The sequence below is a fragment of the Pelobates fuscus genome, chromosome 2 (genome assembly GCF_036172605.1).
Source record: "Pelobates fuscus isolate aPelFus1 chromosome 2, aPelFus1.pri, whole genome shotgun sequence".
NCBI classification, from domain to species: Eukaryota; Metazoa; Chordata; class Amphibia; order Anura; family Pelobatidae; genus Pelobates; species Pelobates fuscus.
Genome location: NC_086318.1, coordinates 139,283,856 through 139,311,545, shown reverse-complemented (window position 1 = coordinate 139,311,545; position 27,690 = coordinate 139,283,856). Strand labels below are relative to the sequence as shown.

Here is a 27,690-nt window from a genome sequence, read left to right as displayed (position 1 = left end):
CCCCCTCCCCACAGACTTCCACCCCCCCTCCCCACAGACTTCCACCCCCCCCTCCCCACAGACTTCCACCCCCCCCTCCCCACAGACTTCCACCCCCCCCTCCCCACAGACTTCCACCCCCCCTCCCCACAGACTTCCACCCCCCCCTCCCCACAGACTTCCACCCCCCCCTCCCCATAGACTTCATCCCCCCCTCCCCATAGACTTCATCCCCCTCCCTCCCCATAGACTTTATCCCCCTCCCTCCCCATAGACTTTATCCCCTCCCTCCCCATAGACTTTATCCCCCTCCCTCCCCATAGACTTTATCCCCCTCCCTCCCCATAGACTTTATCCCCCTCCCTCCCCATAGACTTTATCCCCCTCCCTCCCCATAGACTTTATCCCCCTCCCTCCCCATAGACTTTATCCCCCTCCCTCCCCATAGACTTTATCCCCCTCCCTCCCCATAGACTTTATCCCCCTCCCTCCCCATAGACTTTATCCCCCTCCCATACTGTCCCCCTCCCCTTGTCCTATAATTACTTACCTGTCTTGCAGCGTTGGCCGGCAGCACAGGGCGCACCGCGGTAGTGGAACTTGAATTTCATGTTCCGGTTTCCGGCGGGACTGAAAGGAAGTGCGCACTCAGCTTGTGCGCACTTCCTTTCAGTCCCGCCGGAAACCGGAACATGAAATTCAAGTTCCACTACCGCGGTGCGCCCTGTGCTGCCGGCCAACGCTGCAAGACAGGTAAGTAAAGCTTCATATTCGCTCCATAAGACGCACAGACATTTCCCCTCACTTTTGAGGGGAAAAAAAGTGCGTCTTATGGAGCGAAAAATACGGTAACTATAACACATCACTTTCTCTATGTTATATTCTTTCAAGCATTGCTTAAGTGGTGTATCGCATTACTAACAGTGAATCCATACTAGAACATTATAACATTTTGATCCATAGGCTGTCTAAACTCTTATAACTTATAAGACATACATTTCTGTATGCTTATTATATTGTCGTACATAGCTAGGCTGTAAGTTGAACAAACAAAAAATAAGAAAAACTAAATCTGGAAAGGGGCTCTTAGTATATAAAAAGAACCAAACATTAGTTCATCATTTTATTAAAAAATAAACAGGTCAGATACAATACCTACACCATGACACAAAATTGCATCATGTCAGAAGATCCATCTGCTAATATAATATAAAAGCAAAGTAGCCTCTTCACTTGCAAGAGTTGTGCTGTGCACAATGTGCAGTTCACTGCGTGACATTAGTGAAACATAGAAACATAGAATGTGACAGGAGATAAGAACCATTTGGCCGATATAGTCTGCCCAATTTTCTAAATACTTTCATTAGTCCCTGGCCTTATCTTATAGTTAGGATAGCCTTATGCCTATCCCACGCATGCTTAAACTCCTTTATGGTGTTAACCTCTACCACTTCAGCTGGAAGGCTATTCCATGCATCCACTACCCTCTCAGTAAAGTTTATTTTTAAACCTTTGCCCATCTAATTTAAGATTATGTCCTCTTGTTGTGGTAGTTTGTACTACTAATACCTCACCCTATACAACCAATCATTCTGCTAGCATTTCCTGCTGCTCTATTACATTGTCATACCTTTAAGTCATCTGACATAATTACCCCTTTAGTGCTGTGCATGGAACACTGCTCTCTCTGTGTGTGCACACTCACAGCACAAACCTTTCAAGTAAACCTTTCAAGTAAAGGAGGCAAACTTGAATAGTATCAGGACAAGTACTTGTACCACTATTTTAAAAAGCTTGGGCTCTCCATATGATGTCAGTGGGGATGGGGTGGAGCTTAAGTACTGAAGAAAATGCACAGGAACTAAAATGTATGTTTCCCTAGCATCTTTACCACTGTGCATCATCACCACTGCAATAAGCTATAGTATATGTGGTGCTTTGAAGAATGTCCCTTTAAACACACTGGCACATCTGCTCACCGGTACTGCAATATGCAAAGGAAAAGTTATAATGTCAATAGCAGCACATTAAATATATAACTATTAGCTGAATGAAAAAAGCAGGAGGCACTTCACGAAGAGCCACGCTACCTCCCTACCGCTATATGTAGTGGTTATGGTAGAATAAGCCTTTGAGTTCAATTTGCCGGATTTTCTGCCAAGACATGTTCAATCTATTTGACAAAAACTGAATTCTCGCTGCCCCTTCCCGGCTACTTCCATAATACAGAGGTGTCACTCACTTAATCCATCCATAGCCGCAATGACAGACTGCAAGCACTGGGTTGGTCAGGTGTTATCAAACTGTGGAGAACTGACAACTCAACATTTTTGGACAAAACAGGAGAGGTCTTTATACTCTACAAATAAATTAAAGATTCAAAGAGTTCACATTTGTACCTTCCCTTGTCAGTTTTCCACATTTCCCAGCTTAGTGATTTCATTAATTTTGCAATCGCCCCAGCAATAGGCAGCATAGAGACAAGAAAAGAGAACACAGTGAATCATAAACTGTAAAAATACAACTGTAAAAATACAAATAATGTGAAATATTTAAACATATGTATATCTTGATATATTTTGTAATCTATGCACACTTGACCACATATTGCGATAAGGAATTATAGTTACCTGATCCCAGAAAGTTAATAAAATCCTAGCTATGGAGGTAACATGCCCAAAATACACTGGCAAGCATGGTAAATCGAGCAAAGCACACATTTTCCAGGTAAAATCATTCCTTATGGCAACTAAGGGTCATATTTCTAATGGCAGACATACCTGAATAAAAACTAAATTTCCATTAAGATTAATAAAATATTTAAAAGTTGCAAGATTTGACCGTTAAGCATTTTAGGACAGCATGGTGCTCAGCATTTTAGAGAAAACATTCAACATCCTTTATTTTATGTCTTCTCCCGAGTAACTGGCTGTAAAACAGTAGAGAGTTTTCTAAATCGTTAGGGGAGTAATAGGTAAAGAAGTAACAGAAACTGGTGCACTATATAAAGGTACAATGCTAGCACTTGAAGATTGACACATGTCTCCACTCTAACAAGTAGAGAAGGGCAATCCTGATTTTGGGCCCTTATCCTGCCATCCCAAGTTGGTACTCCCGTGCCTCATTTTTGTGGACGCTCAGTACAGTTCACCAGTAAGCATAGTGTAAGTGCACCATTAAACACGTTCATGCACCACTAAATTAAATCAGAGCGTTTAAGCCATATGAGAGCTAGTTATCAATGTTATGAACATGGACAGCACGTGGGGGACAGGAGCTGGGGGACTGCCTATCCAGGGTCAGTGTGACCCACTCTCTGTTCCACTCTGCCTTGTACTTTCTTGATAACATTCCTATTATTTGTCAAATGCTCAAATCGGGTGAAGGAGCGTGCATGAATTCCAGAGGCCAAGTCATTCGTTTCATTGCCCTCTTCTATGCTGACATGAGAGGAGGGTATGAAATGAAGACCGCAATTCCCTTTGGTCTGTAATGTGTTTTCCAGGGACCCAAAAATCTCCAAACCCTTTCTAGAATATAGAGAATCTGGATCAGAAGGAGAGAGATCAGAACATTTTATTTACTCTCATTTCAATTTCTATTTTCACTTCCAGGGTTATGTTTATTCATGCCATGATTGCTGGAAGTGTGAGTCCAGCTCTGATTTATTAACAGAACAAGCTATTTAACTTTGTTGCCATGGTCCATTGTCTTTGGCATACGCAAATGCACTGATAATACCTCACCTTTTCATCTACAGCTATTTTGTAACATGAGCGGCTCCTAACAGATGTTTGAGGCACTATATGTTTCCAGATGAAGTCATGCATTTTGTTTTATTGTTTTACAAGCCACCATAAAAAAGCTGACACGTATCTTATATTATCGGCAAACTTGTAATAATTCACTTGTACAAAAAATATTCCATGGTTAATTCCAAGTCAAATATCTGATAATGGAACATATTAAAAAATAAAGCATGTTATAAATAAGTTCATTATAATGCTTGCATAATACATAATACTGCTTTACTTAAAACGCAAATGCCTGTATGATTTCTTACTAATTATCTAAAACAAAGTCACTTATCTTACAAATACATCAAATCTGTATGTTCATCCCAAAAGCACGCTGGACCCATAAAACTTTATATTGTCTGATAGTTTCCATTTCAAATTTATGAGTGCTCTAAAACGTACAGCAAAATTAACAAAAAGCATTTGATCTTTATGCCTGAGTAGAATTCTTGGCATCTGCATGGTCAAATTTCCCCAAAATAAGATTAGCAGGTTTCCCTGGATTCAGCATTAAATGTTTAAAGCAGGGTTTTCTTATCATCAAGGCCACAACGTGCAAGTCTTACACATCTAACATTGCGTTTTCAAAACTCTGCTTAGACTTTTATCATTGCTTTTCATCAATTGAGTTGTTGCTCAGGTTCTAACACTTCCTTTGGAGATGTAAGCAGCCCGTTTCAGTAAGATGCATAGAAAAAAAAACATTCAACATATCTTTTGCTGATAAATATTATTCCAATTGACTTTAAATGGGAAGAAAATATTTATCTTTGCATGAAGCAAAGGCAGTGAGTGTTTGCCTCTGTTTCTAAGGCCTTAATGTGTTCACCTTTAATTTTAAGGTACTGTTTCTTTTCCTTTATTTTAAGTCACAGGGCTCTTTGCCTGGCAGAAGTAGAAAATGCAATGTAAATCCATTTTTTTTCTTTCAATACCAAAGGAGGCACATTAATCAGATTGCCAGATTGGGGCCCCTTCCTAGAGCACTCACACAGAAGCATACATTCGCAGACACACCCACTCATACAGAAACACTTACAGATCCACCATTACAAACACATATTAAAACAGATACACTGTGCCACACACACAGACACACTGCCACACATATATAAAAAACATATATTAAATACCTCTCAAAGATACACACTGCAACACACACACACACACACAGATCATTATGATACACATACATAGACAACACACATTCATGCTGCCATACACACTGTCACATAGATATAAGGACTGGCACACACATACACACACACACACACACATTGAATTTTGTTTTAGTTTCTCTAATCTTTTCCTACATTTGTGCTGGAGGAGAGTGGCTTCCCTGTGGTCCAGTGAGCTGCTTTAGACTGAAGGTAGTGCAGCAGGGCTTTCTCTTCCCTCTCCTGCAGATGACTTCTCGTGCCAGCGGGAAGTGAGCTGACATCACTTCCTCCTAATAGTGCCACACAGAAAGGAAATGGGTCACTCTTTGCTGACGGGGACAGAGACACACAAAGAGATCTGTTGATCTCCCTGCCGGCTCAGAGATAGTCCCCACACATACAGAGACGGAGTCCCAGGCCAAGACAGGGGCCCACTAGGGCCCCCTGTCTTGGCCTGGGCCCTAGGCAGCCACTTATGCCACCTTATGGGTAATCTGGCTCTGGATTTTGTCTTCATATATTGCTTTTTTTCTCCAACAGTAAATTGCAAAAATAAGGCAAACTAAAGGGCACATTTAAACTGAGCCACACTTAGATAACAATATTTGAAAACTCTTAAAGTTTTACATAAGGGCACAAGTATGTGACTCTGTCTTGACACATGTCTAACAAGCGTGACTGCTTGTCTAAGTTGGAGTAAAAGATTGTTATGTAATTTGTCAAGTAGTCCAGGCCCTCAGGCTTCATTCTGCTGTTTCATTCTCATAAGCTCTACTTGGCTCTTCTTCCTCCTGTTGTACACTACGCAGGTGATAACAGTGCATATGAGAGCTAGGCAAACCAAAACTATGACTATAATCACAACAACTATTAGGCTGTTTCCACCACGCTCTTCTTCAAATTCATCATCATACAGCATGCTGGTTGGTTCTATGAAGTTATCATCTGCAGTTGGTGTTACATCTATAAACTTTAAAGTGGTATCAACCTTTTTAGGTGTTTGGGAAGTAAATGGAAATTCATTGATGGTGGTGCTTATGTCCGTAATAACAGTGGAATGAATCATATCTGCACCTGTAGTTGACATCTCTAGTTGATGTTCATCTAAATCAGAAAGCAGCATATCCTTGAAAGGTGGGTTGGTACAAACTAGCTGACTGTTGTTTCCAACTTTGTGCTTGTATTGGGATACCCACTTCTGGAAGGGACGGAGCTTGTTGTCACACCTCCATGGGTTGTAGAAGAGCTTGACTTCATTCAAGTTTTCCAGAGAATCAAAAATACCCTCTGGGAGATTTTCCAGTGAGTTGTTTTGCAGTTGGATTGTCGCTAAATTGTACAAATCTGCAAACAGACCTGCAGGCAGATGCTCGATTTTATTGGTATGAAGGGAAATTGTCTGTAGCTTAGGTAGACTCCGTAATACATCTTGTTCCAAAGTTGTTAAGGCATTTGTATGCAAAGACAATTCTAGGAGATCATCTAATCCATAGAAAGCATCACTGGAGATGAACTGGATTTTATTCCTGCTTAGAATGAGTATCTGGGTGTTAGTTAGGTTCATAAACACATAATCTCCAAGTCTTTCAAGTTTGTTGTCATATAACCAAAGTTCCTTTAATTTGGGCAGTGGCCCAAATACTCCAGTTGTGATTTCTTTTATAGCATTTCCATGCAGTGTAAGCTTGGAGAGCTCTGGTAAGTTCATTAAAAGGCTCTGGGGCAATGAGACAAGCTTGTTATTTGATATGAATATTTTTTGTAAATTTGGGTTGTTGGAGAATGTATCGGCTGGTAGTTGACTGATGTAGTTGCTGTGTAATGCCACCTCTTGAAGATTGCTTAGGTTATTCAATAATCCATCTGGAATGTCCTTGAGGTAGTTTTCATACAGTCTTAGAGTCTGAAGGTTAGTGGCTTTATCAAAAATATTTGAAGGTAGATGTTCAAGATAGTTTTTAGCAACATTTAGTTTAGCAAGTCCAAACATCTGATCAAAAACTCCACTGGGTAACGATCTCAAGTTATTCCCCTGCAACTGAAGTTCTTTCAAACTAATTAGAGGAGCAAACAGCAAACGAGGAAGCTGGCTAATTTGGTTGTTTGCCAAAATTAGGGTTTCTAATTTTGTTAGGTCTTCAAATAGAGATTCAGGTATCTCTTGCAGTCTATTGTTGAGCAAACTCAGATAACGAAGGGAAATCAAGTTGGAGAGTGCTTTGGATCCTAATGTGGACAATTCACTTTTTTCAATCCTGAGAATCAGCAATGCGGTCATGTTTTCTAAAATACCATCTTGAAGTTCTGTAACCTCTGTGTTGATTATCAGGAGGCTTCTGATATTTGGAGGAATAGATGTAGGAATTTCCAAGACATCTGATCCAGAACATTCTACTTGTCCTGGTCTTACACATTTACACTCATCTGGACACTGACCAGAAATTGAGGGTATAGCAAGAAAACAGAAAATTCCGATGATGCAATATTTCCACGCCATGATACCTATATAACAAAAAAAAGAGAGCGATGTTAGAACTTTGACTTAGCTACTTCTTCTTAAATTTTAAATAATATTTTAAGACATGTTATTAACATTGTAAAAAAAGTGATTAACACCATAATGCTACTTGCTGTTTGCATTGTAAGAATGTCATTACCAACTTGAAAAGCACAAAAAGTTTGTTTTAAAAGTGCAATTAATAGCATAAATCTGTTTGATAAAATGGGCACCGCTGATTTGGGTACAGTTTATATAAATGTAATAAACAACTTGGTCAGTTAGACAATATTGGAGTATGTTGTATAAAGCAGGTAACAAATTATCACATGAACCTAACTCTTGTTTCGGCTGCTAACGAGGCTGCCAGAGGGAGACGTACACTTTCAGCTGCCACCAGCATATCTTTGCATGTGCAGTGTTTCATCCTGAAACGTTGCCTGTACAGACTTCTTGTACCGTGACCATTTCAATTAGTGACGTGATCATGGTTCTGCAAATGTGTTCCATATACCCCTAAAAAAAAGTGATGTGTTTTTCCTTAAACATTCCAATGCCCTAAATATATACTTTAATATAAAAATAAACATGTAAAAATGTTGAAGTGCTGTGATGTTTAATTCCCCCCCTCCCCACCTTACTTTTTCTGTAAAAGTAAAGAGATTACTTCAATCCGTCAGCAAAAGCGCCACAGCTCATATCCACCTTCACGGAAAAGCAATGAGAGATAGGCAGCTGTGCTGGCAATGCTTCTCAAAGAGAAACATTGATTCCAGTGCTCGTCTTAGAGAGGCATTCCTTCACACTTTGTGCTACAGCATAAAGCAATCAGTAATTGCCGTTTACAATTGACAGCGGGAAGGGTGCAACTTAGAATCCTTATAAGAGCGCCAATTTCACTTTGAATCAGCACTTCTATTAATTTAAAAAAAGAGACACTCTGTTAACCCCTAAAGCACTTCATCAATCGGAAGTGCTTTATTGGGTTTGGAGTGTTCCTTTAAGGGGATTTGGAAAAGAGTTGCTATTTGATCCTGAGTTGCCAACAATATTATACAATGCAGGCGAAAGAAGGTTTCATAGTAATAAAAATGAGCGCATGCATTTTTTCATTAACCCACACTCTATATTTTGAGAGACACTATGTACCTTTCTGTGGACTCTGACTACTCTCAGATTAAATCATTGGAAGTGACTCAATTCAAATCAATAAGACCGATGCCTCCTTTAATGTGGGGAAACAAAATACAAGGTTTGCATTCTAATTCATGTATATACCACAATTACATTGCTCAGAAAAGGTGCAGTTATTTTTTTCCTTTAACCCATAAATAGTTTCTCGTAAAAAAAAAAAAAATCATGTAAATTGACTTCAGATGTGCTTTTAAAGTATCCTTATATGACATATATAGCTCTCTCAAAAAGACATTGGATTCAAGACACATGCTACACGCTTTGCTCATACATCTGTAACCACATGGGTTAATACTGACATCCAACCATTCCATAATAATAAAGAAAAACACAAAATAGGCTTAAATGCCAATAGATAATGTAAGGGGCCCCTCTCTGAAAATAAAAATGGATTTATTCAACATTTGTGGCTTTTCGTTACGTAACTACTTCTTGTGCTCATCAGGAAAGACATATCAAATAACTATATATTAAAAATAAATAATAGGTTTATTGCATCACTTAATTATGTAACTATAATAGCTGCATGTTATACCTTTATAAAAAGTCAATATTTTAAACGATTTTGTTGTTTTAAAGGCAGACTGTCCCTTCCAAGGATTTTTAATATTATGGTTACTGTTCCCCTATATTTAATAAATATGTACTTGAGAGGTGTCAAAGTAACATTAAACTTAGAATTGAACACCTCCATCTTGGCTTTCTGCCAATTATTGTTCTAAACTCATTCCTTTGCATGAGTAGAGAACACATTCAGAGAAGAGGAGAAATTAGGCAATCAGGGTTTATTTACTAAAGTGTGAGAATTGTCAGGAATTGAAAGTGAATTCAAAATTTAAGGCCAAAAGCGTAGTTGATTAGGAGAATTTTTCAACATCGCCTACTTTGACCTTAAATTTGAAATTTGCTTTGAATTACTGACAATTCTTAATTTGGTAAATACCGCTGAATATTTCTCTTCTCCTCATTTACAATGAGGGCCCTGGTTGTGCATGTATTGTTTGTGATGTTATTTGATAAATAACTTAACATACTTAAAAGAAAATACAGAATCACATGAAAAAGAAGGTTAACACAAGTTCTAAGTGATTTGCAATGTTTTTTAAACTGTGTAATTTTCAAAAAGAGACAGTTGCACTTTAAATAGTTTAGAGAAACTATCATTTTTCATTTATCATTATCATATGTATTTGCCCTTGCTAGGCTTGGAAATTCTAGTGGCTCCTGCCATGCAAGACTTTCAAAGACAAATAGTGCCCTCTAAAATATTGAAAAGCAACTGTGCAATTTCTCCCTAGCTTTTTTGAAGTTGCTTCTAAACGTGTTAAATAATGATGTACATATGCTATATTTAGAATGAAAAAAGGTCTATTTTAAATTATCCATCTGGCAACCCAAAACTGGTGTCTTGTTTTGCAAAGTTCAGTTGGCATGTACCTTTCTCTATTATTTATTCCCATTTGAAGCCTTGGTTTTCAGATATTACTCTATAAACAAAGAATTAAAGGACCAGTTTGGGCACCATTACACCTTCATCAACATTAAGTTGGATTTAAGGAGGTCCTTGTTGCTGGCTCACCATTAAGGGTTAACCCACTCACGAACGGTTTAAACCCTACGTCTGTGTTCCAAAGGAAATTGCTCTGCTCCTCCCTTGTCCTTCCCTTAACGGAAATCTTATATATTGTAAGACTTGGGCAGCAGCAGACAGGGGCCCTGCTGATTGGCTTAGAGTGGTCAGCCGACCGCTAAGACATCAGTAGCTCCCCATTTATAAATAAAAAAGTGGAGAAGTGCAGCTTTCGCAAAATTTGTTTAGACATGCCCCCAATGAAAATATGCAGCAAAAAATGCATGCATGTTTTTTTATTGGGGATACATCTGCTAAATAGTATTCCACTACACTAAACACTAAAAGCAGTCTGTGTCAATATGATACATTGTTATTGTTCTAAATTACATTGCAGTGGCATAAATTGTTTTTACTAAATCACCTAAAATGTCTGGTCACCTGGTCACACCCCCACTCACACCTCTAAAAGTGAAGTGTCCCTCTTTGTCCATTTGAAGTGTTGTGAGGTTTGTGAATCATCTGATATAATTTAGGATGGTGAGTCTTGATCCAAACAGTGCAACGTAACAAAGATCAATGAATGTTATTTACTGGACACTGGATATTTTTCCTGCCTGGTTTTGGTTACAGTTGTTTGTTTCTGGTCTCTTAACAAGTGCCATGTTTACTGGGGATGCCCTGTCATATTGTTTTATTTGCTGGAGATATCCTAATTCTGCATCGTTGGCCATGGAACCTCACACTGATTATTCATCTCTCAGCACATTTGGTGAACATTAGGAAATTGTAGTTATAATGTTTCTATTGTGTAAACCCGTGTAAAACAAGCCAAAGGGAGTCAGATAGGTTCAGGCTAGGCTGATTAAAACCATGCGGTGCTTTAGCTCAAGCTGCCAATTAGTTTTTTAAATAAAATTATTCATATTCTTTTAAGATAAAAATAGATGTGAGCTCAGCCATCCAGCAGCTCATGATGAGGATTAGCTGTACCAGGTACACAGCTCCAGATACTTTTTTTTTTAACCCAAGTTCTCTTGTATATGTAGTCAAGAAGAAGTCTAATAAGAGATGAAAAGGAGGAAAGGAAACACCAATGGAACCTCCTTGTCAAGCCACGAGAACAACACACAGAATAACATTGGTGCACTCTGCAATCTTTCCCTTGTTTGTCTTTTGCATATTTTATGTATAATTCCAGGTTAGGTCGCTTTTAATGTATGTAACACTGTTCAGGGGATCAGATTATCTTCCGGTATTGCCGCTGAGTCCGGGCAGTGACACCCGGGTCAGAGCCAGACCGCAGTGAGAATATGGATCTGCCTTACACTAGCCATGACATCTTAGGACAGCCTATAAAGGTGCAGTAGGCAACCTTCGGCACTCCAGATGTGGACTGAATCTCCCATAATGTTCTTACAAACATAATGCTGATATAGCATCCAGGGAGATGTAGTCCAAAACATCTGGAGTGCCAAAGGTCGCCTACCCCCGGTACAGAGGACCTTGCAGGTAGTGAGACATGCTGGGAGAAAAAGTCAGAGATGGGTTCCTAAAGAAGATACATGTCAGTGAATGATGTGCATTGCAACAAATTATCATTACTGCAAAGTTAATGGTATAGAGTGTAACATACACCAGTTTTAGCTCTGAGAGTGACTTAGAGCTACAGTGATATGTAACATCCACACATATATAAGCCTGACCCTCAGAGCTGTTAAATAGGGAGTCAAAACAGTTTCTTCCAGTGTGCTCACTGCATACGTAGCATCTCTCCTCCCTGTTGCCAGAGCTAAACCTGTGAACTGGGTTGTGTAAAAACTACAATATAGGCTGGTCTTCAACTTTCTCCAGTACTACTTTGTATTCTCAGTTCGGCCTGGTGCAGATGGACCTAAGCTGATCACTGCCAGGGGGAAAAAAAACAAGAAATCTGCTTACCACACTGGAACAGTGGAGAGAGGGATCCAGGCACCAAAATGTTGGACAGAGAAGCTAAACAAATAGAGACTTTCCAGCATGCCTCCCTTACCCTTTCCACATACTTCCCAAATGTCCTAATTTCCCTCTTTGGTAGGAGCTCAGTATTCTTGTGTCTGAATTTATAAAACATGACGAATTCCATTTATTTATTGACCTCATCAGACATACCGGGGAAAAATTCTTGTACTTTAGCTGCTATTATTTCTTATTTTCCTTTTTACATATTTTAGTTGTTTTTTTTGGTAAGATTTTACTGTGCTTTCTAAAGGTGATTATTCTTTTAAACCCTGAATTTAGTTTAATGTAGAAATGTGAAGGCACCACAAATATCAGAGTTCCACAGCAAACATACTACAGTAGTGTGCCCTTAAAATACTATAAATGTGTTTAGAAATCAGTTTGTGTAAAAAAGATTGTCTAAATTCATTTGCATCAGTTGTGTTAGGAATTCAACAATTTCTAAAATTTCTCACGGAAAAACCCAGTCATGAACACAACCCATCAAAGTTGTCCACTTGAAATATGAAATAGAGGCTGTGGTGAGTGTAGGGAGGGATGGGGGATGTAGTGTGTACAGGTGGCATAGAGGCTGTTGTTGGTGCAGGGGCATTGGAACTGTGGTGGGTGCAAGTGAGCCATAGGGGTTGTGGTGGGTGCAGGGGGATTGAGATGGATAGAGGGACAGGACAAAAACAACAGAGCTGGATAAACCTCCAATTCTTGTAAAATTCCATCTTAAAGACATGTGAAAACACAAAAAAACAGAAACACAAAATACACATGAGGTCAAAATCTATTGCATGCACTTAAAGGACCACTATAGTGCCCGGAAACAAACTTGTTTTCCTGTCTCTATTGGGTCTTTGGTACCCCCTCCCACCGGGCTGAAGGGGGAGGAAGGGGTTAAATTCTTACCCACCGGGCTCCCTCGGCGCTGGGGACTCTCCTACCTCTTCTGACGTCATCCGCTGAATGCGCATGCACGGCAAGAGCCGCACACGCATTCAGTCAGTCCATAGGAAATCATTTCTCACTGTGAAAATTACAGTGTTAAGCGCGGAAGTGCCTCTAGCGGCTGTCAATGAGACAGCCACTAGAGGCTGGATTAACCCTAAAGTAAACATAGCAGTTTCTCTGAAACTGCTATGTTTACAGCAGGCAGGGTTAACCCTAGGTGGACCTGGCACCCAGACCATTTCATTGAGCTGACGTGGTCTGGGTACCTATAGTGGTCCTTTAACTTTTGTTGGTGCCTAGAGTGTCCTTTTATTGTCTCTTTTTGGTATGAGAAATTATTAGTTTATGGGTGTTTTACTTTCTAGGTGGTAGACTTGACCAAACGCTAATCATATGTGATAAAACAGTAGTTAATCCCTTAGAGGTTTGTAATGCCCATTTCATCATTCAAAATATGTGCTCATGTCAGCAGTGGGCCCAGAGTGAGGGAGTAAGCATTGTCTACTGCTCTGTCTGCCCGGATCTATTCCAGTGTCTCTGAATGATCTTGGATTAGTTGTTATAACGAAGACAGATGTGACTGCCAAGCACAACGCCAGCGTCTTAATTTAATTCTGTTCTCCTGTGGTAAACAGCCAGGCAGATAAACTGCTCCTGTTTTTAATAAAGTCTGGAAGAAATAGATGTTGTTTTCTAGACATCTACTACTGTTGGCAATTTGGACTACGGCAAATGTGTGTCTGTGTTATGTGTGTATTTGCATCGACAATGCTGGAGTCTGTGCATCCAGATACAGTTTTTTATTATGCTCACTGAAATTATAGTTAAAATATAAATTGTTCATAGTTTCTTTTTCTTTTTTTTCTTTTTATGAAAAAGTCAGTAGATACAACCAGTACTTGTTTAAGGGGCCATGCAGTGCATTGGAGCCTGCATGGGGTCCTGCAATGGCAAATGGTCCAATTGGGTGCTCTCCTAACCAGATCACACTACAGATATTCCACAGACAGAGCACCTTACCTGAATACACTTTGCTCTTGAGTAGCAGCACTGGGTAGGGTGGTTTTAACATCATTATAACCCCCAGGGCAAAGCAGTGCACTGGGGCCCTGCCTACACAACCACTCATGAGATTAAAAATGTAAGCTATTGATAAAATGAATACGTCTTTACTCATGGGGATGCTGGGTAGTTGCCTGGGGGGTTCACGAGCATAGGGGCCCCAGCACGATGGTCATGGGCCAAGGCCGACAGAGAAGCTCTTTGGTTGAGAAGGCAGATAGCGAGACCAGCTCTGCATGGGCCGGCAGGGGAAATGAAAGGATATCCCCTGTTGGCCTTGGCCCATGGCAATTGCGGTGGGGCCTCCGGGAAACTGCCCAGCATGTCCATGTGTAAAAACGGTACTGGAAAGATGTGACATTCAGATCACTTCCTCATAGCTCTCATAGGCCAGGCAGGAGTAATTAGGAAGCTGTACAAGTACAGAATGCACCCACTGGATCGCAGCGAAGCCGCAAAACAGTGGGGTAAAGATTCTAACATATATACATTAATGTAATTTTATATAGCCAATATTTTCATGTGATTGTGTGTCTAGCAATGTGAGTATGTTTATAGGGTGGGTGGATGGGGGTTATCACGCTGTGTGTGTATCTGGCAACATGTGTGTATGTTGAAGGTCTGACAGTGTGTATTCAGCACTGTTTATTGGTGCGTCTGTGATTGGTATCTGTGTGCCTGGTATAGTGTCGCTGTCTGCCTGGGTGTGTTTGTGTGTATTTGTATGGCAATGTATATCTGCGACTGTGTGTCGATAATGTTGGTTTGTTATCCTGTGTAGAGGGGGTAATTTTAGTTGATCAGTAATGGAGCCCCTGATAGCTTTGGAAGCAGCCTAGCAGTTTGTACTGACACCCTTAGCATTCTAAAATGTGTAGTTGTCGTCCATTGCTTATTACATAAGGTTTCAAGATAGTATGTAGAGGGACACAATCATTCCTAAGATAAAAGAATAGATAAATGCAATATCGGCAAATGTATATTTTCATTTTTACGTACTCTTGAAATTCAGTTTATGCGTATATATAAAAAGACCTGCCTGACCACCTATTACTTGAGTTCCCATGCTTTTTGAAACGCAGCAGAGGAATTGTCCAGTATCTGTCTGGGTAATGTACCATTTAGACGTACATGCACACATACATGCATACATATAAATGCATCACGTATTTTTTTCCCATATGAGAGTTTACTACTAAACTATGTTTCTGGAATCTTCGAGCACTGCAAACACGACACAGTAAATTCGATTTTGTACAATACTACTTAGTGCTACCAGCACAACAAGTTTATTTTAGATTCATAGCTTTGAAACGCACAATTAAACCAGTGTGTTTTTTTCTTCTTGCTGTAGGATCACAGTAAGAAAGAATCAAAATGCAGTAATCCAGGCAGCAGCCTCTTATCCTCATATGCCCTCCCATCCTAAGGGTCCAGCAGCTATGCTAACTTCCTGATGCAGTCTGAGAAAGAGTTTCAGCCAGCGACTGACTACTGCAATAATCTTTTCTTCTCAATGGAAACCGATAAAGGTTACATAGTAAATGACCATAAAGGCACATAACACAGACGCTCCATCCTGGCCAGTCTATCCACATCGCTGCAAGAAAACTGGTAGCATGTATAGGGGTGTATTGACTGAACAGCTAACTGTAGTGAATCGAAAAGCAAACTGTTTAATTTAAACTGGAATAAACTATTTTGTGATTTGGTTTACCTTACACTGCAATTCACTGTTTAGTAAATAACCCCCATTACATTGCCAGCATAAGCCATGCACACATCTTTTGGGTACCTAATCCTTAAAAAGTAGATTTATATGTAGAGACAAACCTATATCCCACACAGATTGTATGGCAGTATTTGTACTTGCATGTATACTTGGGTCCTTCATTGTATAAATGCCTGCATTCAGATATATCAGTGACATGCTATTACGATGTCTGCAACATTATTCCCATGCCAGTGTGTGTGTTTGGGTTTCCTGTCTTACTATAGCACACTGAAAGCATTAACACGTTGTGACATTAAAATCGCCTAGCCCTAATAAATGGAGACAATATAATAGAAGCAGTTGATGTGGAGATAGCTCATTTTAAATGAATTATGTGGATAGAGCTTATAAGCCCCTAAATTCACAGACAGACAGGGTTATTTTTTTAGGGTTATTTCCTAAAGTGAGAATTCAAAATGATTTTTACATTTAAGACAAAAGTAGCGGAACTGGAAAGATAACTGACAGAGATTTTCTGCCGTTTGACTATTTTGGACTTAAATTTGAAAATCACTTTGAATTCTCACTTGAGGGAATAACCACAAGAGACAGGCTCCTCTGTTAATCATCAAAACAACTATAAAACTATAAAAGACAACATTTATACATATTACACATACATATGGGGTGTGTGCACGCAACTGTATATAAAGAATGTCTCATGTCCAAAATAGAACGATTACACAAAGTATGGGAAGCTGTCTTAAGACACACAGGATTAAAAAAAAAAAACACTTACATTGCCAACAAGTATCATGAATTCATATAAAATTAATCCATGGTCCTTTTCCTGTCGAGTTTAGGGATGGGCTAGTTATCTTTGGTATATCTATATTTTTTTGTTGTTTTAATAGCCTTTAACAATGCAATGGCCATTTATTGGGAACATCAGACATGCTTTGCAGGTCATGTGACAAGCATGGCGTCATTGGATTGCCAAACCTACTTTGCTGCCCAAATGGAACAGATTTTCGGTATCTTTAAGTAAACAGTTACAGAAAGAGAGTTGTCTAATTTTCATGAGTGCTAAAACAAGGCTCTTTCGCATCTGTAAGATGCACCACAGTTACAGAGCCAATGACCAGTTTATTTTAAGGTGTTCTACATAGATTTAACATAAAGTTTTTCATTTGTATGCACGTTATATTTACTGATGAGTCTATTCCTTGGTTCTTAACTCCTGGAAAGACTTCATTGGTTGGAATGGCCCTATTACATTTTTCATGCGCCAAGCAACGGAGTAGCAAACTGTTTATGTTTTATGTAGCGGCATTGCCTTCCCCACAGCGGAGGAAAACCCCATAACACTGGGAAGAGTCTAGTAAACATGCTTTCTGCGATGTATTGTGTTATATGTTATATAGCAGTGATTACATGGTCTCTGAGCTAGTTTTGCAAATCAAAAAATGTCAATAGCTATAATCTGGAACTCTGAAGATAGAAAACTACTGAATTAAACAAAGAGTATGGTGAAGTTAACAACAGACGAGCTTCCTGTCTGGCATGTTACATGATCTAAGACCACCCTGACATCAGGTTATTGAAGGAGCAGTCTAAGCACCATAAGTACTTCATGTAGTTGTAGTGGTTATGGTGCTAGTAGGCTGCTGTGAGTGATAGTCTGAGAGTGCCAGCTGATGCTCTCAGCCAATGAAAACAATCCAAAAATAGCTGAAACTGATGTTGCTATTGTGGAAATTCCAAATTAGCAATCTACTTAGTCGGGGATGAGGTTCCAAAAGGATTTTGCACATTGATCATATGTTTAGAGCCATAGGACCCAGTAAAAGTGAGGCAGCATTCTTGGCCTAAACTCGCCATAACAACTACAATACCATGCAGTGGTTATAGTGCTTATATGGAAGAACATGTTAACTTTTCCATTGCCACTTGTGAGAAGAATTACATTGCTCAATATGGACTTATCTATAAAATGTCCAAACCTGCAGCAATCACTGTGGAAACCAATGAAATGCTACTATGGAGTTACCTACAAAGAGCAATAACCCTGGCAATCAATGGAACTCCAATATAGAGTTACCTATCAAGAGTAATTCTGGGGCACTTCTCTTTTTTTATTTGTATTTTTTTTTAAATTGTTTTTGCTGTTGATCCAAAAGAAAGAAAAAAAACATCTTTACCTACATTGAATTTTATCTACCATTTGAGTGCCCAGTTCCCCAATCTATCTGAATCCCTCTGCAGAAAAGTAATATCCTGCTCACATTTTATTACTTTACAGAGTTTTGTGTCATCTGCAAACACCAGAACCCTGAGGGACACCACTTACCACTTTTGTCCAGTATGAAAATGTACTATTAATGACTACTCTCTGTACTCTATATTTAGGCCAATATTCTACACAAGAACAAGAATTTTCATTTAGACCAGTTTCATTTAGTTTGAACAATAGCCTATTGTCTGGAACCACATCAAATGCCTTTGCAAAATCCAAGTAGGTCAAATCCATTGCGACACCCTGATCTATACTTCTACTTACTTCTTCGTAGAATGCAATTAAGCTAGTATGAATGAACTACCTTTCATAAAACCATACTGTTTATTGCTAATAACAATGTTCTTCACAATTAATTCCTGAGTATTATCCCTTAATAATCCTTCAAGTACTTCCCCAACCACAGAAGTTAAGCTCACAGGTCTATAACTTCCAGGCAAAGGTTTGAAACCTTTTTAATGTAGCAAAAAAAAATCTGCCTTCCTCTAATCCTCAGGTACAATTCTTGAAAGAAAAGAATCCTGGAAGATTAAAAACAGAGCTTCACTTATTTCCACACTTAGCTCCTAAAGTACTCAGGGGTGAATACTGTCAGGCCCCAAAGCTTTCTTCACATTAACTTTCTTTAGTTGCTGCAGCACCTTGTCATGAGTCATCCGGTCAATATTTTTCTGCAACTTTTTTGCAGCAATCATTTGCATATCTCTTGCCGTAGCTTCCTCCTTAGCATATACTGGGTTATTTAAAATGTCTGCATTTTCTTGGTCCTTATTAACTAACACACCAATCTCAGTTTTCAGTGTATGTACACTTTCATTTATTTTTTATTTTTTTTTAGACATTATGTATTTAACAAAATGTTTGGGTGGGTGGTTTTGCTCTCTTTTGGCTATCACTTTCTCATTTTCTAGTTTAACCCATTTAATCGCTTTTTTGCATGCATCTGATTTGCCATTTTCTTATGCTTAGTTTCTTGGTTTACCTACCCACTAAGCCACATTGGTTTTAATTTGTTTCTCTTTTAGGTATTACCCAATGATACATACTGAGAAATGTACCTTTCTAATATTTGTTTGACGATATTCCATTTATCCTCTGTGTTTTTACCACTAAAGAGGTTATTCCTGCAAATATATTGTAAAGCTGCCCTTATCGTATTGAAATTGACCTTTTAAAAATTATATGTTTTAGTACACCCCATGTGCATTTGCATTTTTGAGTTTATTTAACCCCTTAAGGACCAAACTTCTGGAATAAAAGGGAATTATGACATGTCACACATGTCATGTGTCCTTAAGGGGTTAAAAAAACACAATTTTGTGATCACTATTTCCCAACTGCTCCTCTACTTGTATGTTTTGCCAAAAGATCAACATGTTATTGTTATAACCAGGTCCAGACAAGCATCCTTTCTAGTTGGTGCATTACTGATAGAGGATATTTCTTACCCCATAGTGGCATATAATGTAATAAATATTGAGTGAATTTAGAACTGTGTGTAAATTCACATCAAAATAAAAACGTTAATGAAAGAGCTAGCATATCACTACAATTAGTAAAATGTCACACATCCCTCTTATCAAAATGGCATTATTGTATTGTGCATGTCCCAGCCTTTTTGTAAAGTGATTGTTTAATACAATGGTCACAGCCCCTCTCATTACACAGTGTACTGTATCTCATTGTACGTACAATTGATGTACACTGATGTTGTACACTGTTCTATATTAGAGTTACTGAAGACAGTTACTTGTAGAAGGGTTTCCGGTCTTAAACATTTTCATGTGTGCTTAATATTGTGTTTTCAAAGGGATTTCAATGCTTTCCAAATACAAAATCATTTTAAGTGAAATAAGCCAACAAAGATATTTTTAATTCATTTGTAATCTCCGCTCTTAAACCAAATGTTTTGGACGAAGGACTTTGCTTGGCTTGTAACCTATTTGTATGAGACATTGAAGTGAGTGTGTGACAGGACAGCTGTAGAGTTCATTATTGTCCTCTTTTGAATAGTTCAGTAACAGGATTCCAGAGGATTTTTTTGGCCTTAAGTAGCATTGTTACATTTCTCTGTTATTTGTGTCTGAACAAATGTTAAACTTTACTGATCTAATAATACGTAGAACATATTGCCAACATTAACAACGACACTGGCTGATGAGATGAAGAGAACAATAATATTATATACACTTATGTTCAGGTGTTCCTTGAAGCTTGAATATGGCGTAATCTGGTTACCGGTATGCTGATACATGTGTGCTATATATAACAAGAAGAAAGTAGAATGAGAAAGAAGAAGAAAAGAGAAGTATATATGGTGTATGACACAGGTAAATGAAAAGAAATAACAAGGATAAAGATAAATAATTAAATACAGAGATAACCTTGTGCTTCATTACACGATGATGTTTAGATTATTGTGGAAGTCAGGACACTGGAGATGTTATGGGGTAATGTTCACTGACTGATAACCCTCTGTTCTCTGACTGTTATGGGGCAATGAGGTAATGTTCCCTGATTGATAACCCTCATAGAATGTTATGGGGTAATGTTCACTGACTGATATACCCCATACAATGTTGTTGGGTAATGTTCCCTGACTGGCAGCCCTCATAGAATGTTTTAGGGTAACGTTCCCTGACTGGCAGCCCTCATAGAATGTTATGGGGTAATGTTCCCTGACTGATATACCTCATACAAGGTTGTGGGGTAATGGGGTAATGTTGCCTGACTGGTAGCCCTCAAAGAATGTTATGGGGTAATGTTCCCTGACTGGCAGCCCTCATAGAATGTTAAAGGGTAATCTTCTCTGACTGGTAGCCCTCACAGAATGTTATGGGGTAATGTTCTCTGACTGGTAGCCCTCACAGAATGTTATGGGGTAATGTTCCCTGAATGGCAGCCCTCATAGAATGTTATGGGGTAATGTTCCCTGACTGGTATCCCTTAAAGAATGTTATGGTGGCAATGTTCCCTGACTGGCAGCCCTCATAGAATGTTATGGGGTAATTTTCCCTGACTGGTAGCCCTCATAGAATGTTATGGGGTAATGTTCTCTGACTGGTAGCCCTCATAGAATGTTATGGGGTAATGTTCCCTGACTGGCAGCCCTCATAGAATGTTATGGGGTAATGTTCCCTGACTGGCAGCCCTCATAGAATGTTATGGGGTAATGTTCCCTGACTGGCAGCCCTCATAGAATGTTATGGGGTAATGTTCCCTGACTGGCAGCCCTCATAGAATGTTATGGGGTAATGTACCCTGACTGGTATCCCTCATAGAATATTATGGGGTAATTTTCCCTGACTGGCAGCCCTCATAGAATGTTATGTGGAAATGTTCCCTGACTGGCAGCCCTCATAGAATGTTATGGGGTAATGTTCCCTGACTGGTAACCCGCTGCTTTTGAAAGAGAAGGAATGAGACAGAAAGAATAAAAGGCAGAACTCACTACACAACTCTGCAGAATAGGTGGGTCATAGTTATTATTTTAAACATATTCTGCAGTGCTGTACAAGGGGTTAACAAGACATACTAGTATATTCAAGCAACAATTTTGATTTAAAGTAAGAAGAGGTAGAGAGAGCAGAAATATTAAACATACATTTCAAATGACAGCCTCCTATCTGGTTACCTGTGTAATGTGCACTGCCTGCTTTATACAAGACAAAACAATATATATATAAAAATGGGATTAAGGAGGATGGGAGAGAAAGGGAAATAATACAATGTAAAAAGTGGGAATGATAAACGACAGATAACAAGACAGTACATAAAGGAGACAAAAACAAACAAGTGGCCAAGATTGAGAGAGAAAAAAATTAAAAAGTAAAGAGCAAATACAATAATAAAAATAAATGCTTTCTCTCTCTATTGAACGATGTAAGCAAGTTATCCCACTTTTCAAACTTTCTAAGGTAAAAAAAAGGAATGTTTAAAAAAGTTAACTGTATAATTATTTTTGTAACACTGCTATGGAGGACTATTTTCCAGTAAAATTAATTTGAAAATGAATAGAGTTATTGAAAATAAATCCAGAAGTCACCTACCCCTATTGTCTGATACAGTCCCAGAGAGATGCTGAAGTGCTTATGTGTCCAGTTGCTGCTAAACTGAGGAGGGTTCTTTCCCCTCCCTTTATTTAAACAGTTCAGATCAATGAATCAGCAAAGGGGATGTGTCGATAGCTGTGGTGGATTTCATACTCCAGTTCCCCCTGAAGATTCAGGGGTTTGTTTAATTTCTGCTGCTGGAGGACTCAGCCCACCTGATTAGTCTGCTGTCCTAGGAACCAGAGATGTATTCAATAATAAGCAAAGATGTTTGTGTGACCTAACTATGGGGTGAGAGGACAATAATTTGCTTTCACTAAAAGGAGGACAAATAAACAGTGCCCTTATTTTCTGTAATCAATCCTCCATAAAAATTCACCACGAAAACTTCATACAAAAGCATCCCTGACTTTAAATATGACTGAGTATTTGCAGATTTTAGTAGGGGAAGGGGGCTGGGAAGTTGAAATCCTGTGTGGGAACTCGTTTTAATGTTAAATAAAATCACTTCATAAATTGACCCACCCATCACGTGTTCAGTGTAGTAGAATTTATTTGGAGAGATTTTTGGGAATTATTCTGATGATTTTCATGGATTACAATTAGAATTTTGCTGCAAAGTATTACTTAATCTTACAATATCACTACTTACACATGAATATATACCACACAGTCATCTTGCAATGGATGGTGTTTGTGCAAAGTAAAACCATACATTCTTCCCATTCTTTCTTAATACATTAAAATGACTGTATTATTGAACATTGCAATTTACTCTGGCATAATACAGTTGGTTAAGCTGATTTATTATAAGAGTAATGTTGATAGTACGCATGGCAGAATGATGATACTACTTAACAGAACAATACATACAGGGATTTTCTGTCACATGGTGGGATGATAGGGTAATTGTGTCATTAAAGGGGCACTTTAAGCATTTTATGTAATTGAATTGGTTATCATGTTTGGAGTCCGCCGGCACTGCCCCTCCAGATAGTGTTAAAGGAACTCTATAGGCACCAGAACCACTACAGCTTAATGTAGTGGTTCTGAGGCTGTTCCTGCAAAAGATTAAACACTACCCATAGAAATGCATTAATTCAATACATTTTTATGAAGAGATGATTTTATGATTTGCTGTACATATGCAATAGCCTCCCAATGCTTCGCTGTAAGGAAGCATTGGATTGGCTGAAATCATCAAGACTGATGATCTCGGCCAGGGAGAAGGAATGACCACGGCAAGACTAATGCAGCATAGAAAGAAAGTTAAGTAAATCAGATTTTTTTAAATTCACCTGGAGGGGGGCGTAGGGGGAGGGTCACTTACCTGAGGCCCCGCCGATGTCCCTCAGCGGTGGTTTCTGCTCGCCGCCGCTCCTCCCAGTGATTACGTCAGCCGGTGGGCGAGACTGATCCCGCCAGCTTAGGAAACCTTATGTGCATGCGCGGCAATGTCACGCATGCGCATTAGAGCGCTCCATAGGAAAGCATTGAAAATGCTTTTCAATGCTTTCCTATGGGGAATTGAGTGACGCTGGAGGTCCTCACACAGTGTGAGGACGTCCAGCGACACTCTAGCACAGGTTGCCTGTGCTATGGACACGGAAGTGCCCTCTAGTGGCTGTCTAGTAGACAGCCACTAGAGGTGGAGTTAACCCTGCAAGGTAATTATTGCAGTTTATAAAAAACTGCAATAATTACACTTGCAGGGTTAAGAGTAGTGGGAGTTGCCACCCAGAACACTCCAGTGGGCAGAAGTGGTCTGGGTGCCTGGAGTGTCCTTTTAACTTTTAATCCTTCTTTTATTCTGGTGTCAGTGAAATTGTCCTCTGCTGACTCTAAGCTTACCCCTCTCACCGCTACAAATTCTCTTTTGACTTCCTTGTCTAGTGACTAATGTCTTCCATCTGTAGCCGTATGCTAACAATAGTTACATATGGTTCCTCCCCTCACCTTTTACATTTACTGATTGGATTTATTCACTGCAGGTTGTTAAATATGATTCCATGTTATTCACACGTTACCTTATTATGGGTTATTATAGTTATTTGATACCTTTCCATTTTATACACATTAAATTCTAACAAGAACAAAAATTAAAGGGACACTATAGTCACCAGAACAACTACAGCTTATTGAATTTGTATTTGAGTAGAATCATTCTCTTCAGGCTTTTTGCTGTAAACACTGTATTTTCGGTTTACATTACAGCCTAGTGATAACTTCACTGGCCACTCCTCAGATGGCTGTTAGAAATCCTTCATGGGTCATGGCTGCCTAAAATGCATCCAAACATTCAGTATCTCCTCCCTCTGCATGCAGACACTGAACTTTCCTCATAGAGATGCATTGATTCAATTCATCTCTATGAGGAGATGCTGATTGGCCAGGGCTGTGTTTAAATTGTGCTGGCTCTGCCTCTGATCTGCCTCTTTGTCAGTCTCAGCCAATCCTATGGGGAAGCATTGTGATTGGGTCAGACTACCACTTCTGCTGATGTCAGCAGGCAGTGGGCTGATCTAAAGGAAACAGTGACAAAGCAAGCAGCTCCAGACTTGAATACAAGTAAGATTTTACAATATTTAGTGAGGCATGAGGGGATCAGTGTGGCTAGATGGTGGTTTTAACCCTATAGGGTCAGGAATACATGTTTGTGCTCCTGACCCTATAGTGCTCCTTTAAGGAAAAATTCACGGTTTAAATAGCATTACTGCTATGCTGAGAAAGAAATAAACAAAAATAATAAATAATATACATTTAAAACCCAGTAAGATTAGTGTTATAAAACATAAAACATGCAAAAATAAAATGTGACTTCTTGTTATGTATTGAGTCACATTGAGTTCACCTATGCATGGGAAATGGGTGAATGGAAAAATTTAATTTTTTCATTTGATAGTTTATTACAACAGTGTTTCTGTGGCTTTCATAGCCTTAGACTCAGTCTTCAGTTGTGAAAGTTGTTTGGAAAAAAACAAGAGTAAAATGCACACTCTAAAAAAGGGGGAATACTTCCTGCAAGATGCTCCAGAAAGGGAGGAGGGCCAATCCCTGAAGACATCAAAAATACAATTTCATAGCCATACTGTCTTCTTTGTTGTCCAATCACAAACTTCCCAATGCAGCTCAATGAGGTCTTTGCAAGGCAGGTACTCTGGGCAACTGCTGCCTCTTGAGCTTAGCTCCACTGAGCAAAACAACCAGGAAGTAACAGGGACAGTTGTCTAATGACAGCTAGAGGGGTGTGTTAAGGTCAATTTATAGGAGTGTAACATTAAACCAGAGGACACACTCTGCATAAAGCCTGAAGTGCTTTGGTTTGGAGTGCCCTTTTAAGTGTTTGCACCTGGTAGAAACTTTAATATGGTCTAGTCACTCTAGTAAAATAGCTGTAAAACCTGACTCTTCTCTTAGCAGCTGAATACATCAGACATGCTTCTAAACTTTGCTCTGAGAATCCCATGAGAAATGAAAGGGCACTGATTTCAAAGTAACTGCTCAGACAAAACTACTTCTTTGTAAAATTATACTATATGTATAACAAATTGCTTGTATTGATGGATTATTTTATTGAACAAAAAACTCCAACTAAAATGTACAAAATGACAATGAAAAAACATTTAAATATTTAAATACAAAAGACAAAAGGATTTGCAGACGTTAGGCAGATCATTTATAAATAATATGCATAGCAGTGGGCAGAGTATGGAGCCTTGGGGAACACCACAAGTGGCTGGAAGAGGGAGGGAAGCGCTATCAGAAACGGCCACATATTGCAATCGGTCTGAAACATATGATCAAAACCAGGTAAGCGGATGAACACCAATGCCTGAGTTTTTAAGTTTTTGCAAAAGAATGCCATGGTCTACTGTGTCAAAGGCCTTGGCAAAATCAAGGAAAATAGCTCCAGTTAAGTCTCCTTGTTCCATGCCAATTTGGATGACATTGCAAACTTTTAGTCAGGGGGCTATCAGGGGGATGTGACGGTTGTGGAGCTTCCATGTGTTTTGAGGGAATTTTGGGGGTGTTATTAAAATGTATGTTTTTTTGTGCCCGGAGATAATTGGGTTTAGTATAGTTCCTGACTCAATTACCTCACAGGCACAGGGGAGGGATTATATTGTTTTGTGTGGGAGTATCATGGAGGCAGTGTAGTTACAATGTGTATTATATCATAGTCCCCTCTCAGGTCCAGTGGGGAATGCCCCTGGAATATGCATGGGGTGATCAAGCCAACAGTGCGACAAATGTAAGCCAGGAGGAAGCAGAGTATCAGCGCAAAGTAATGTGGAGACTCGGTCTATTGGGGCCAAACCCTTCGCCGGAAATTGTGGCGTAAGTCTTGGGACAGGTAAGCGCAAAACAGAGGAACAGAGGAGAATGTTTGAATCAACATCCGAACTGCGAGTTTTAATCACTCAGCTTGTAGCAGTTCGGGCGGAACCGGAAGTGAACGGGTATCTGACATACCAGAGTTCTTAACACGCAAATTATTACTAAGATTTATAAAGCACCAACAAGTACTAACAGACAAGTATTTGTCGAGTTGGACGCACAGAAACAGAGGTGTTAAGGGCCCTGCTCAAACAAGCTTACATTCTAGAAGTAGTGGAGTAAAGTGACACAAGAGGTAGGGGAAGCTCCAACACTGTCAGACACTCATTGACAGATCCACACTGATAGTCACACACACACTCAATGACAAACAGACTCTTGCTGATTTGACAGACACTCAAAAACATACACACTCAAAGACACACATATACTCACAAACACACACAGACACATTCACAAACACACATTCACATTCTGTCACACACACTCACAAATTGTTAATATTATTATTATTAGAATTTTTACACCCAGCCTCCCTACCTTTGGGAGAGCTGGCGTGGATCTGTTGTTGGCAAATGCCTTGTTTGCCTTGGGTTCAATACAGCACTGGGTGGGACACTGGACTTTTATCTACTGGCTTGCTGGGCTCTCACCACTTTGCCTAATGTACTCAACCCCATACCCAATCAGATCATGCCCTGTATGACACCATGAACCTATAGATACATGTATTTGTAAAACAGAAATTATTTTTAAAACTTCTGACTAAACAACTAAAAGCTTTTACACAGTGTTAGCTCTAGAAGTCAGGACAATATGTAGGTCTAAATTTAAGGGCGTCCAGGATCACATAAAACCTGGCAAGCTCCAAACTGTCTTGAATTTGGTATTGTATCCCGCCAGTCAATATGTATTATTCTGGTGACACAAGGAAATGCCCTGAATCAGAACTCATCACGAACGCATCGCAGGCACACTCACACTCTACTAAGTGCATATAGGTCTGTCAACCTGTGCTCAGACACCTTTACAAGCATCCTGGGCATGTGGTTCTGAGTGAGGTTATCCATGGTTGTCAGTCAGCCTGGCCC

General features: G+C 39.4%; 1 protein-coding gene across 1 annotated transcript; it reads right to left on the bottom strand.

Annotated features, from left to right (window-relative positions):
• Positions 1-4,794: 4,794 nt before the first annotated feature.
• On the bottom strand, positions 4,795-22,340 carry LOC134586870 (leucine-rich repeat-containing protein 15-like). Its single transcript, XM_063442768.1, has 2 exons — positions 22,259-22,340; positions 4,795-7,438 (listed from the first exon to the last, which is right to left on the bottom strand). The coding sequence occupies exon 2, from the start codon at positions 7,431-7,433 to the stop codon at positions 5,673-5,675; it is 1,761 nt and encodes a 586-aa protein (XP_063298838.1). The 5' UTR covers positions 7,434-7,438; positions 22,259-22,340; the 3' UTR covers positions 4,795-5,672.
• Positions 22,341-27,690: the final 5,350 nt, after the last annotated feature.